The 12480-nt window shown below is 44.6% G+C and overlaps 1 protein-coding gene across 1 annotated transcript; it reads right to left on the bottom strand.

Annotated features, from left to right (window-relative positions):
• Window positions 1-633: 633 nt before the first annotated feature.
• Window positions 634-11669, bottom strand: DUSP22 (dual specificity phosphatase 22; the record flags this gene model as incomplete). Its single annotated transcript, XM_048483123.1, has 3 exons — window positions 634-1820; window positions 8542-8713; window positions 11554-11669. Coding segments are annotated over 3 exons (471 nt in total), but the record flags the coding sequence as incomplete, so codon positions are not given.
• Window positions 11670-12480: the final 811 nt, after the last annotated feature.

Here is a 12480-nt window from a genome sequence, read left to right as displayed (position 1 = left end):
ATGCTGGCAGGGGCTGATGGGAATTGTAGTCCATAACATCTGGAGTGCCAAAGGTTCACCACCAAGGCCCTAAGAAGATGGCTGACTGAAGAGGATAGCCGGGATGTGGGAATACAACATGGTTGAATAACGCTAATTTGTCCTATACTATTGAAAAACTCGAACCTCCATTTTGAGAAGCAAAACCAAGTCCATATGATACACAGCTGTTTCCAACCTATTGCCAGGACTACAACTCCCAGCATGCACTGGCCCCCGCCTTTTTCCAACAAGAGCGGGAAAACAAACTGAGAAGCTACATTCCACTGGAGCTTCCCGGCCAATGAGAGGACAGAGACTGCGCGGGGGGAGAAAGCCGATTGGTTGTTGTTAAGTTCAGAAATAAAATAAATACTGAACTGAGGACACGAATCCTCAGTTCCAGCACCCTGTATTTAGGGCGACACAAATCAATAAAGTTCTTTTCTTTAAGTTAACTTTGTTTTAAGTGTGTTCAGCCTTACACTAGGTGCTCTCCCAAGTTCACAAAGCAGGGCCTCACAAGCAATGAGCTTTGTACCGTAGTACTTTCTACATTGCAGGTAGCCAATAGTCACAAAGTATTTCTATGTAAAAAAATACAACACAACGAGGTTTTTTTTTAATTTATCAAAAGATATACAGATTTTATTGAATATACTCTATTGGAAAAGGCAAGCAAAAGTGAATCTTCCTCAAGACAAGATACACAGAAACTTTGTTCAGTAGTACTGGCAGACATGAGGACAAGTAACTTTTATTATAGTACAATATCCATTATAACTCCACTTTGATCTTTAAATATTTACATTTGCTATGTTCTTTCAGACCCCTCCTGTAAAAAAAATCAGTCGCATGAACTACTTTGGAGGCTAAAGCCAGGAGAATTACCCGTTAATACTTGCGCTTTATATTCAAACACAGTTAAACCATACAGATGTATGAGCCATATGTTCACTTCAACTGGGATCCAAAGGAGGGATACTCGAGGAGATATGAATATGCATAGATGCAGCTTTGCTCTTGGTCTGGGCTGCAGAAATTATTCCCTGCTGAAGAGACCGGCTGACTTATATACTGCACAGCCGCGTCACTGTTTCGGGCACTCGGAGCTGCTGCGGTGAACGGGAACACAGAATGCCAACTGAGCACAAAGTTTTCTTGGCCTGCCCATTTCCCATCTTTAGGCCAGTGGACTTCAAATGAGGAGTCAGAAGCTTTGACAAAAAAAGTGCAGCTGTGCAAAATCTTGGACAAACGGACAACCTGAAGAACAGGAGACTTAGAAAATGATTTGGCATCTCGACAGGCAGAAACAGGCCTGCTCTTCACCCATCCAACTGGAAGGAAGTAAAAGGGCACGCTGGCAAGGAAAAGGAAGCATGGCCCAATACCTGCACAACATAGTCAATGATGTTTGTGACATTGACATGCTACCAAAGGAAGAATCCTGGAGACCTGCTCCTCCGAGAACTGAAGCGTCCCACTGAGGACTGATTACATACCACCGACATGTCCTTTTTTGTGTAGTTGCCATAGAAAGTGAGAGCAATTTGCCCTGCGTAGTGAATGCTAGTGTATAGATCTGTGTTTCCATAGATGGGACAACTCAGTCATCTCTATTCAGGAGATGTCATTGACAAGGAGGCCACTGATGGGAAGTTATCATTCCACTGCCTCCCTGGGGGATTCAGCTGTGCGGCTGCATGCGCTTTGTACTTCTGCAGCAGCTCCGTGGCCTCTTGTTCATCTCGCAAAGAGCTCTCGCCGGCGCCGTACTCTGCTTTGAGCCACTCTCTAAACTGGAAGAAAGGAAAACAAAGGTTAGCAACCTAAGCAGTAGAAACAGAGCAGGCACAGGCAGAGCTCAAAGAAGAAGAGTTTAGATTTATATCCCCCTTTTCTCTCCTATAGGAGACCCAAAGGGGCTGACAATCTCCTTGCCCTTCCCCCCTCACAACAAACACCCTGTGAGGTAGGTGGGACTGAGAGAGCTCCGAGAAGCTGTGACTAGCCCAAGGTCACCAGCTGGCGTGTGTGGGAGTGCACAGGCTAATCTGAATTCCCCAGATAAGCCTCCACTGCTCAAGCGGCAGAGCGGGGAATCAAACCCGGTTCCTCCAGATCGGAGTGCACCTGCTCTTAGCCACTACACCACTGCTGCTCCTGGAGATTGCTGTGATTACATGTGCAACAGCAACCATGACTTACGATACTGCATTGAGAGAAGGAAGGAAGGAAGGAAGGAAGGAAGGAAGGAAGGAAGGAAGGAAGGAAGGAAGGAAGGAAGGAAGGAAGGAAGGAAGGAAGGAAGGAAGGAAGGAAGGAAGGAAGGAAGGAAGGAAGGAAGGAAGGAAGGAAGGAAGGAAGGAAGGAAGGAACTCTGATTTATGGAAGCTTCATTTATTCATTGCCTTTAATAATCATCGATGGTCATGTGCTCCATGAACTGGTCTAAATCCCTCTTAAAGCCAACTAGTCTAGTGGACACCATTACATCCCTTGGTTAAGAATTCTACAGTTCCTCATGAAATGATCTGCACTGGTAGGAACTGGTGGGCTGGAATGGATGTTCCCTTCTCTTCAGTTTGCTGCTCTCTCTGTATTCCAGGTGATTTGTCCTCATTTGACCAGCAAACCCATCTTTGCAACACTGACAAACGTGAAAGTGGCAGGAAAGATGGCGTCAAAGGAACAAAAAGGGATGGGAAACACCCCTGCACATGCGCACGAACACACACATGTACACACACACGCCCTTCTCTGCACATCAGCAGCAATTGCTGAGTTGGGAATTCCTGATATTTGCTGCCAAACTTGTCCCAGACTTATTTTTTCTAAACAAGCAACTACCCCATTAACATGGTTGCTACTGCAGCATCTTATTTTTTAAAAAGAAAATTCATTATAAAAATGCTAAATTCAGTTTAAAAAAAGAATAACCAACGCCTGACCTGAAGTTTTCTGGGGAAAATAAATACATCAAATGTGACAGCATATGTTGGATACTAAACGTTACACCTAAATTGACGCAAGTGGTAAATTTGCATTGAAACCGAATCCTGAATGCGCAGCTCTTTCTGCACTGAAGTGATTTTAATCTAGAAAATTTGAATTTGTGTAACCCAGAAAAAAAACCTTCCCTCTTTTAATTTTTTTAACTGCTATTATTTTTTTAGTTTTTAAAAACTTTTTGTAAAAAAAATAGAAGCCCACTATTTTAAAAAGGTTTTCTTTAACATAACTTTTTGGAACTTCCATTTGACACTGGGCAATGTGATATGCAGAAACACCTAAATTATCGTTTGTTTTGGTCCTTTTAAGAAGGTTTTTGCACTGGTTAAGGCAGTGCTATTGGGAGTTGGCCTCTGAAAGAAATACAACTACCACATACGGTTTTCAGACACAAACTTGCAGTCTCCCTCAGTTTCAAAGGTTTATGCCCTGCATAGTCCTGCATGTGAGCTCCCAAAGGCACCTGGTGGGCCACTGCGAGTAGCAGAGAGCTGGACTAGATGGACTCTGGTCTGATCCAGCAGGCTTGTTCTTATGTTCTTATAGTCCAGGCTCGCCTGATCTCAACAAATCTCAGAAGCTAATCAGGGTTGACCCTGGAAAGTATCTCCAAGGAATATCAGGGTTGTGATGTGGAATCAGGCTATGGCAAACCACCTCTGAACATGTCTTCAGAGGGCCAGCATGGTGAAGTGGTTAAGAGTGGTAGACTCTAATCTGGAGTATTCATTCTCCCAGATGAGCAGTGGACTCTTTACCTGGTGAACTGAATTAGCTTTCCTACTCCTCCACATGAAGTCTGCTGGGTGACCTTGGGCCAGCCACAATTCTCTCCAAACTTTCTCAGCCCCACCTACCTCACAAGGTGTATGTTATGGGAAGAGGAAGGGAAAGGAGTTTGTAAGCTTCCTTAAGGAACAGGTATTTATAGAGGTGGGTCTTTCTATTTTCCATCAGCCCTCCAAGTCCATACAGGGGGCTGGCAGAGCACTGGGGGCAGAATGAGCCACAAAGGGCTTTGGGGGGGAGAAACAGTAAATTAAAAGGAGATCAGAAATAGTGGACAGCGGCTGTAAGAAAGGATGTCTCTGGTTGAAACAGTTCCTTTTGCCTTTTGAAACCACCTGGCAGCTCATGCAGCAGACCCAAGCAGCTGCTGTTTTCACTCCCAAAGCTGCGCAGCAACACAACGCCCTGATCATTCACATACGATGCTGTCGTATAATGTACAACTATCATAAGTAAATAGCAGTCTAATGTGAGCAATACTCGTTTATTTGGACATTTATACTCTTACTTTTCTCCCCAGCTGGGGCCCAATGTAATTACAACATCATTTCCCCCTCCTTCATTTGATCCTCACAACAACCCAGCAAGGTTGAAAGAGAGACCGACTGGCCGAAAGTCAGGTAGTGTGCTTCCAAGGCAAACAGGGGATTTGAACCTGTGTCTCTCACATCCTTCTCTAGAACTAAACTAAACACGAAACTCCATCCATTTTGCATTCTGAAGGCTATGAGAGGGCTCAGAAACAGAGATGTTTACCCAAGGAAATACCAATAAGAACCAATTACAATGCCAAAACACTCCACAGAGGGGATGCTTCATGTAATCATCAGGGATGCTGCACACCTCGTCTAGAAGATGCCCATGACGTTGACATAAGAACATAAGAACATAAGAACAAGCCAGATGGATCAGGCCAGAGTCCATCTAGTCCAGCTCTCTGCTACTCGCAGTGGCCCACCAGGTGCCATTGGGAGCTCACATGCAGGATGTGAAAGCAATGGCCTTCTGCGGCTGTTGCTCCCGAGCACCTGGACTGTTAAGGCATTTGCAATCTCAGATCAAAGAGGATCAAGATTGGTAGCCATAGATCGACTTCTCCTCCATAAATCTGTCCAAGCCCCTTTTAAAGTTATCCAGATTAGTGGCCATCACCACCTCTTGTGGCAGCATATTCCAAACACCAATCACACGCTGCGTGAAGAAGTGTTTCCTTTTATTAGTCCTAATTCTTCCCCCCAGCATTTTCAATGTATGCCCCCTGGTTCTAGTATTGTGAGAAAGAGAGAAAAATTTCTCCCTGTCAACATTTTCTACCCCATGCATAATTGTATCGACTTCAATCATATCCCCCCTCAGCCGCCTCCTCTCCAAACTAAAGAGTCCCAAACGCTGCAGCCCCTCCTCATTAGGAAGGTGCTCCAATCCTTCAATCATCCTCGTTGCCCTTCTCTGCACTTTTTCTATCTCTTCTATCTCAAGCTACTCTGTGTGTGTTGGGGGTGTGAGTGTCCCATTTAAATTAGTAAGACCCATCTGCTGTCAGAGGGGCAAATTCCCTGCAGTTGAGGCACAATCCGAAGGAAAAAGACACGTCACCTCCAGATTATAAGAACGATGGAAGTGCTTTCACTTCGCAGGCCCCTTCCGCACCTGCAGAATAATGCACTTTCAATCCACTTTTAGTGCACTTTGCAGCTGGATTTTACTGTGCGGAATAGCAAAATCCACTTGCAAACAATTGTGAAAGTGGATTCAAAGTGGATTATTCTGCATGTGAGGAAAGGGCCTCGGAATAGCTTTTTTGCGAGCTAGCATGTTCCTGTCCATGAAAGTGCCAGACTCTCCTTGTGCATGGAGTTTGAAGAGGATCCATAAGTATACACTCTATGACCTCAAGAACGCTTTTTGCATAACAGAACAATTAAACCTTTTCAACTCAGACATGAAATGACTGTAAAATCCAAAATAAGGAGGTCAGAGATGAGACTGGAAAGTCCCTCTGTGTTCTATTGTGTAAAGGCAGTTAGCTAACATGCCCATTTACCTGAGTTTTGTAGAAAGCTAGGAAATATTAAGCCTTTGAGATAAATATTTATACACGAACAAGTTGGGTGGTTCGGGCCCAGCGTAATGTGAATTGGTGGCCTTCTTTTTGTTGAAGATGTGAACATGGACTGATGTATCTTGTGGGTTTGTATTGGATGTGTTTTGTTGTACTGGTTTGTTTTGTAGCTGCGGTGTTCTTTTAACATGCCAATAAAGGCTTCTGTTCACTATACACGAACAACATATTGCCTCAAAGGCATCATGAACATAACTCAGATACAAGCCATGGTTTTGCATTACATCAATAAACTAAGTGGATCCCCAAGCTCCCTACTCCAATTGTGCACAGCAATGTAATCAAAGACTCCTGCTTGTGCAGCTACCCAGAGTTTGTTGCTATCTTTAAGCAACAAACTACAGTTCCTTGGTTGTAAGGAGTAGGGCAAAACACAATTCGTGATTTAGACCCAATGACAAGTTATGAGTTGCCATGAAAACAGAAATGGCGATTAGATCACCACATGCTAGGCAAAAGCAAGAGTATCTCCCACGTTTGTTCGTGGCATAACAAACTGTGATTTGTTGTTCTAGCTGGACGGTGCTGTAACTTCCTCTATTATTGCAATTGCACCAGTAATTTGCTCTTTTGGTATGGAGTCTTTGGCCCCTTCCACACACGCAAAATAATGCGTTTTCAAACCACTTTCACAACTGTTTGCAAGTGGATTTTGGTATTCCACACAGCTTCAAAGAGAACTGAAAGCAGTTTGAAAGTGCATTATTCTGCATGTGCGGAATGAGCCTTTGAGACGTTCTATGTTCACTGATTTTGGAAAGTTTATGGATACTGAGGTAATCCAAAAACACATATATAAAACTGCAGAATTTGAGGTTGCTATTATGTTATAGCAACTAAGTCAAGTCAAGTCACAACTGAATTACAGTGACCCCTCCTGGGATTTTCAAGACAAGAGACGAGCGAGGTGGTTTGCTTTGCCTGCCTCTACGTAGCAACACGGGTCTTCCTTGGTAATCTCCCATCCAAGCACTAACCATAGGTAACTTATGGTTGATGTTTTATGCGTAGATACTAGTTTTACAATGTTTGAATGTGAACTGCTTTGAACAGGGGGAAAGCAATACACAAACACTGTGTGAAGACCAACGGGGGGAATATTGTACAGTCTTGTTTCTAACATATACCTTAGAAAACAGCAGAAAGTTCAGAAAATTAAATAAACAGGTTGCTTTTAACAAATTTATAATTAGCATGTTGGTGAACTGAAGGTCAATTCACAAGTGGACAACTGAGCTGTTCTGGGAGTCCCCTGTTGATACTTAATCCCATGGTACATGTGAGCCCAACTCAAATCAAGACCATGGAATATGAGAAGAGGGGGCTAAGCCTTCTTACTTGTACTGTTTCCCCACCTGAAATGGCCTCTAGGAAGCCACTACCGACCCACTGGAGAAACCTTCATGTACTATGTTTGCCAGGTAGCCCCTGGCAACGGCAGGGGAAGGATGGGTGGGGTCTTGCCAGGTGCAAACTGAGGCCCAGGTCTTGATGTCATTGGCACATTGGAACCACTTCTGGAAGTGATGTCAACAAATCACCATCAGTGTGGGAGACGCTCTGGTATTTGAGCAAAAGCTCTATGGTAGAAGCTGTTTTTACCACAGAGTTTTGCCCAAGCACCAGAACATCTCCTACACTTTCAAAGACTTTATGCTGTCAATTCCAGAAGTGACATTGATGCACCAACAGCACCTAGGCCTCAATTGGTGCCTAGTAAGACCTTGCTAGCCAACTGAATGGTACTGAGGGGAGTGGGATGAAAATGGGGGGCTCCCAATCCCCCGCAGAAGTCTGGCAACTCTAACATGTACTGATGTAAATGTTTTCAGCAGTTCAAATAACGGTTCCCTGAACCATTTCAGAATGGGAAAATGGTGCAGGGGAAAAAGCCGAAGCTCTTCTACCCGTGCTTCTTGGCCACGATCTGAACCTGTTATATGTGTACCTGAGAACTGTTGCTATTATGGAAACTGTGAGATCCGTAGTAACCAAAAGGCTGTCTCCTCCCATATCAACCTGCCATGCCCAGTGATCTATAAATGAGGCTGTCTTCCTGGATCCTGCCTTGGAGACTTGCAACCCAGCGCTGGTCCCATAACTTCTCCTCTTCAGAGAAGAGGCTGGTGCTGTTTTGGCAGACCTCCTTTCTGTCCAGAAGGCCTTTGGACTGACTGAATGATGAGGAAACCTTGTTCCTCTTTCACTGTGATTTCATGGTGTTCTCTTTTATGGCTACCAATCTTGATCCTCTTTGATCTGAGATTGCAAATGCCTTAGCAGACCAGGTGCTCGGGAGCAAAAGCCGTAGAAGGCCATTGCTCTCACTTCCTGCATGTGAGCTCCCAAAGGCACCTGGTGGGCCACTGCGAGTAGCAGAGAGCTGGACTAGATGGACTCTGGTCTGATCCAGCTGGCTTGTTCTTATGTTCTTTAAATATGTTGACCCACTGCTAAAATTGATGAGAGTTCTCCCAGACAGCCAAACCCCAGGTTTCCCGGAGGCGCAATCCTCTCCATTTCAACGCAAACAAAAAATCAGAACTCATACTATGGCTTGCAAGCAGGGTTTGAGACCACCAGTGCCTCTCACTTACATGAGCAACTTCGTTTTTCTCGAACTCCTCTAGCTGCCGCTGGAATCCAGAGTTAGGATTGGCGCATGACCTCGATGCGCGCACAACCGACAGTGCGTCCTCCCAGCCAAAATCTGTGATTGTCATGATGTAGGCCACAACCAAAGTGGCACTTCTGGAAACACCGGCGAGGCTGCGTCGCCACCCAGATGCAAACAGATAGAAATATGAAATCAAAATAAATCACAGGGCTTAATGCCAGATCAGCAACTTTCAAGGCAAAGCACATTTCCCAAAATATTTTTAGGTTCAGGGCTAAACAAGGTGTTCTCTTAAAATCAAGACAGTCCACTTACCAGCAAAGCAGTTGATGAGAGTTAAAGAAAATGCCAGTTCTTGATCAAACTGTTTTCTCCAGTCACACACTATAAATGTATGTCAGTGTTGCAACTTACATGACTAACCAATGTGCTGGATAGACAGACCCCCACAGAAAATTTGCAGTTTGGTGAAGCTGCCCTTCTTTTTTTAAAAAAACTACAGTTTTCCACACTCTCTGGAAGATGAAATGTCTAATAAACCAACTGTAGTACACTAATGACAGTCAGGATGAAAAAGGTATCTGCATCATGTGACATTAAGCAAGGAAATCATGCCAACCATGCCAAGAAATTTCAAATCAATTATATGTTTTGACTTAGACTAGATCATGGCATGATGGGATATGTCAGCTCAGATTGAGAGAAAAGTACCCATATGAAGCCAATATAAATTATATCTACAACCTGTGAGGCTGATGAAGCCATCGAAAAACGCGGATTAGGCGCAATGCGTTTTCCTCCTTGTGTTTAAAAGAATTTGGACTTATGCCTGTGCACAATTTTGGACTTATCATTGAATATGTACAGAATACTTACCTGAGTGGATTCATATAAAATGTTGATGAACCAAGATGGACTGAATATATTTATGTATATACATGGTTTCGCATTGATTGACTACTTACCTTAAGGATGTTGAACTGATGGAAGAGTATGAACTAAATACTTACCTGAATTAATACGGATGACCCTGAATCTATTTGTTATAGTTGTAAAAAATAAGTTGAAATAAATTCATGTATATAGATGTACGCCTTTGAAATATTAGTTATAGCCAGAGTGCAACAGTAGTGGTAGTTCTATTATTATTAATATTTACTATTGCACTCCCTTTTCTTATGTGTTGACTTAGTCTATCGCCATGGTGGCGAACCTTTGGCACTCCAATTGGCCATGCTGGCAGGGGCTGATGGGAATTGTAGTCCATAACATCTGGAGTGTCAAAGGTTCGCCACCACTCTATAGGCTAAAACGTTGCCATATATTGGGAATTTAATTCAAATGGAGTCATCCCAGCTGCCGAGGGTGGACCAATCATTTGGCTTACATGGAAGGCTTCCAGTGAATCGCTGACCCAGAGGCCCACTGGTGGCCTGGTAAACCCCAGGACCTCTGGCACGACTTGGTTCAGCTCAGGGGCAATATTAATCGGTGCCAGTTCTTCCATTGCCTCCTTTACCATTCCCAGTTTGAAAGAGGAAACAATAGATGAGCTAAGGCCAATTACCAATGCTGCTGAATTGAGCAGCCCCTGCAGTGCTGGCTCGTAGTGCCTCTAGGGCAGTGATGGCGAACCTATGGGACGGGTGCCAGAGGGGGCACTCGGAGCCCTCTCTGTGGGCACGCGCACACAGAGTTCATCATTTGGGGGGCAGAAAGTCACTCCCCCCCACACACACATCTAGGCTGGCCTGGGCCACTGAGCACGACGGGCCTGGTGCCTGTGCTCCGGGTGGCTGCTGCCCGAGGGGGGCGGGGGGCGCAGAGGAGGCAGAGATGCTAGAGAGGCACAGAGCGGTGCGCACAGGACTTGCTGGAGGCTAGAGCAGGCTGGCCCCTGCTCGAGCAGGTGGGATGGAGGAAGAGGGAGCCAACTGGTTTTTTTCTAAACTAAAACCACAGCATTCAGGTTAAATTGCTGGGTTGGCACTTTGAGATAAATAAGTGGGTTTTGGGTTGCAATTTGGGCACTCGGTCTCAAAAAGGTTCGCCATCACTGCTCGAGGGCCCCTTAGCGTGGTTCAGACCAGAGCCGCCTCTTTTGCAAATGCATTTTGAACCTCTCCCAGGGAGTGATGGGAAAAAGGGGGCCATTAACTCAGTACCCAAAGCTGCAGTAAGCAAAATCCATGCAACACCTCAAATGTCTTCCTAGATTTGCTACATCAGCTCTTGGAATTGTTTCAGCAAAATCTGTTATGTTTGGTTCATGTTTATTTAACTTAAGTTTGGTTTGTGTCTATTCGGTTTAGATTCGGTTTATATTTGTTCACCCCCCAACAGGGTTACGGGCGGCATACAGCATTAATCAGACAGCAACAAAATCAATAAAAGTCTACAGTTGTACCCCATGTTGGCAGAATTGTATCTGACCTGCAGATCACTGTCTAGTCATCCTCTGAGTTAAACAAAGAAATCTGAAAATTCCAGCCTTACTGCTATTGGTAGCAGCATCATTCTTTGATATCTACTATCTGCCACAAGACCAAGAAACACAGACTTCTTGTTTATAAGCAAGTTATAATTTTTCATTACAAACAAGTATATTCTAATCATAGATAAATACATACATTTACTTTTCATATTAATCTACGTGCTACATTGTGCCAAACATTCTATTGCTTTTCACATCACATGGTTGTGAAACGCACTGTTGGGCCCAATCCAGGAATCAGCAGGCAGAGCAGGGAAGCGATTCCTCACATAGCCATGGAGTTAGTCCCTCAGACACCCTTTGCCATTCCCCACTTAGAAACTGTCTTTGGGAGGGGAAGATGAGGTCACAGCAGGGACTGGGCGGTTGAGAGGCAAAAAAGGGTATTGTGACGAGGAAAAGCTGTGCAGCAACCAACAGGACATAACCTTTCAGAGGCCTGCAATTAAGGAACAGTACAACCGAAATAATCAACTCAGAATAGTCTGAAATACGTACCAGTGAACAAGACAGCTTTCACCTCTAAGCCGGCACTCGTGGATAAACTGAATACTTTCTTTGAAGTGTCTGGTTCTAAAAGAGGAGAGGGGGGAAAAGATGTGGTAAAATCCACTCTAGTGGGGATAGATTCTGAAGACTGTAAGACTGAAAAGTTGTTTCATATCAGTATTTCAGAAAAAAACGTAGAGAGGTTAGAACAGGAACATAAGAACATAAGAACTAGCCTGCTGGATCAGACCAGAGTCCATCTAGTCCAGCACTCTGCTAATCGCAGTGGCCCACCAGGTGCCTTTGGGAGCTCACGTGCAGGATGTGAAAGGAAGGGTCAGGATTCAGCATCTCTTGTTCACATCAGCTGTTTTTGCTTTTTTCAAGAACGCCCTAGTACAGTGGTGGCGAACCTATGGCACGGATGCCAAAGGTGGCACTCAGAGCCCTCTTTGTGGGCACGCGCAAACAGAGTGCCCCCCCACATCTAGGCTGGCCTGGGCCGCTTGGCTTGATTATTAGCATTAAATCTAAGACCTAGTTTTGGGGAAGCAGTGTAGGTAACCCTGTTAAGCGCTGTTAAACCCCACTGATTTTCATGCAAAGAGCCCTTCGGGGATGGGGCCCAGATGCCCAGAGCCCTTCGGGGATGGGGCGGTATAAAAGGCTAATAAACAAACAAACAAACAAACAAATAAATAAATAAAGCACGATCCTTTACCTGGGAGTAAGCTCGGTTGCTGGCAGTGGGGCTTGCTTCTGAGTAAACCTTCCTAGGGTCGTGATTCACCCATTGGAAGAGCTGCCCGGTTGCTTCAAAGCAAAGCCACTGACTACCACCAAGCTTACTCCCGAGTAATGCACGCCTTGGAGCCAACCATTTTTTCTAAACTAAAACCTCAGTATTCAGGTTAAATTGTCGGGTTGGCACTTTGC

This window comes from Sphaerodactylus townsendi, unplaced genomic scaffold (assembly GCF_021028975.2).
Source record: "Sphaerodactylus townsendi isolate TG3544 unplaced genomic scaffold, MPM_Stown_v2.3 scaffold_715, whole genome shotgun sequence".
NCBI lineage: Eukaryota > Metazoa > Chordata > Lepidosauria > Squamata > Sphaerodactylidae > Sphaerodactylus > Sphaerodactylus townsendi.
This window is presented reverse-complemented; position numbering and strand designations above follow the sequence as displayed.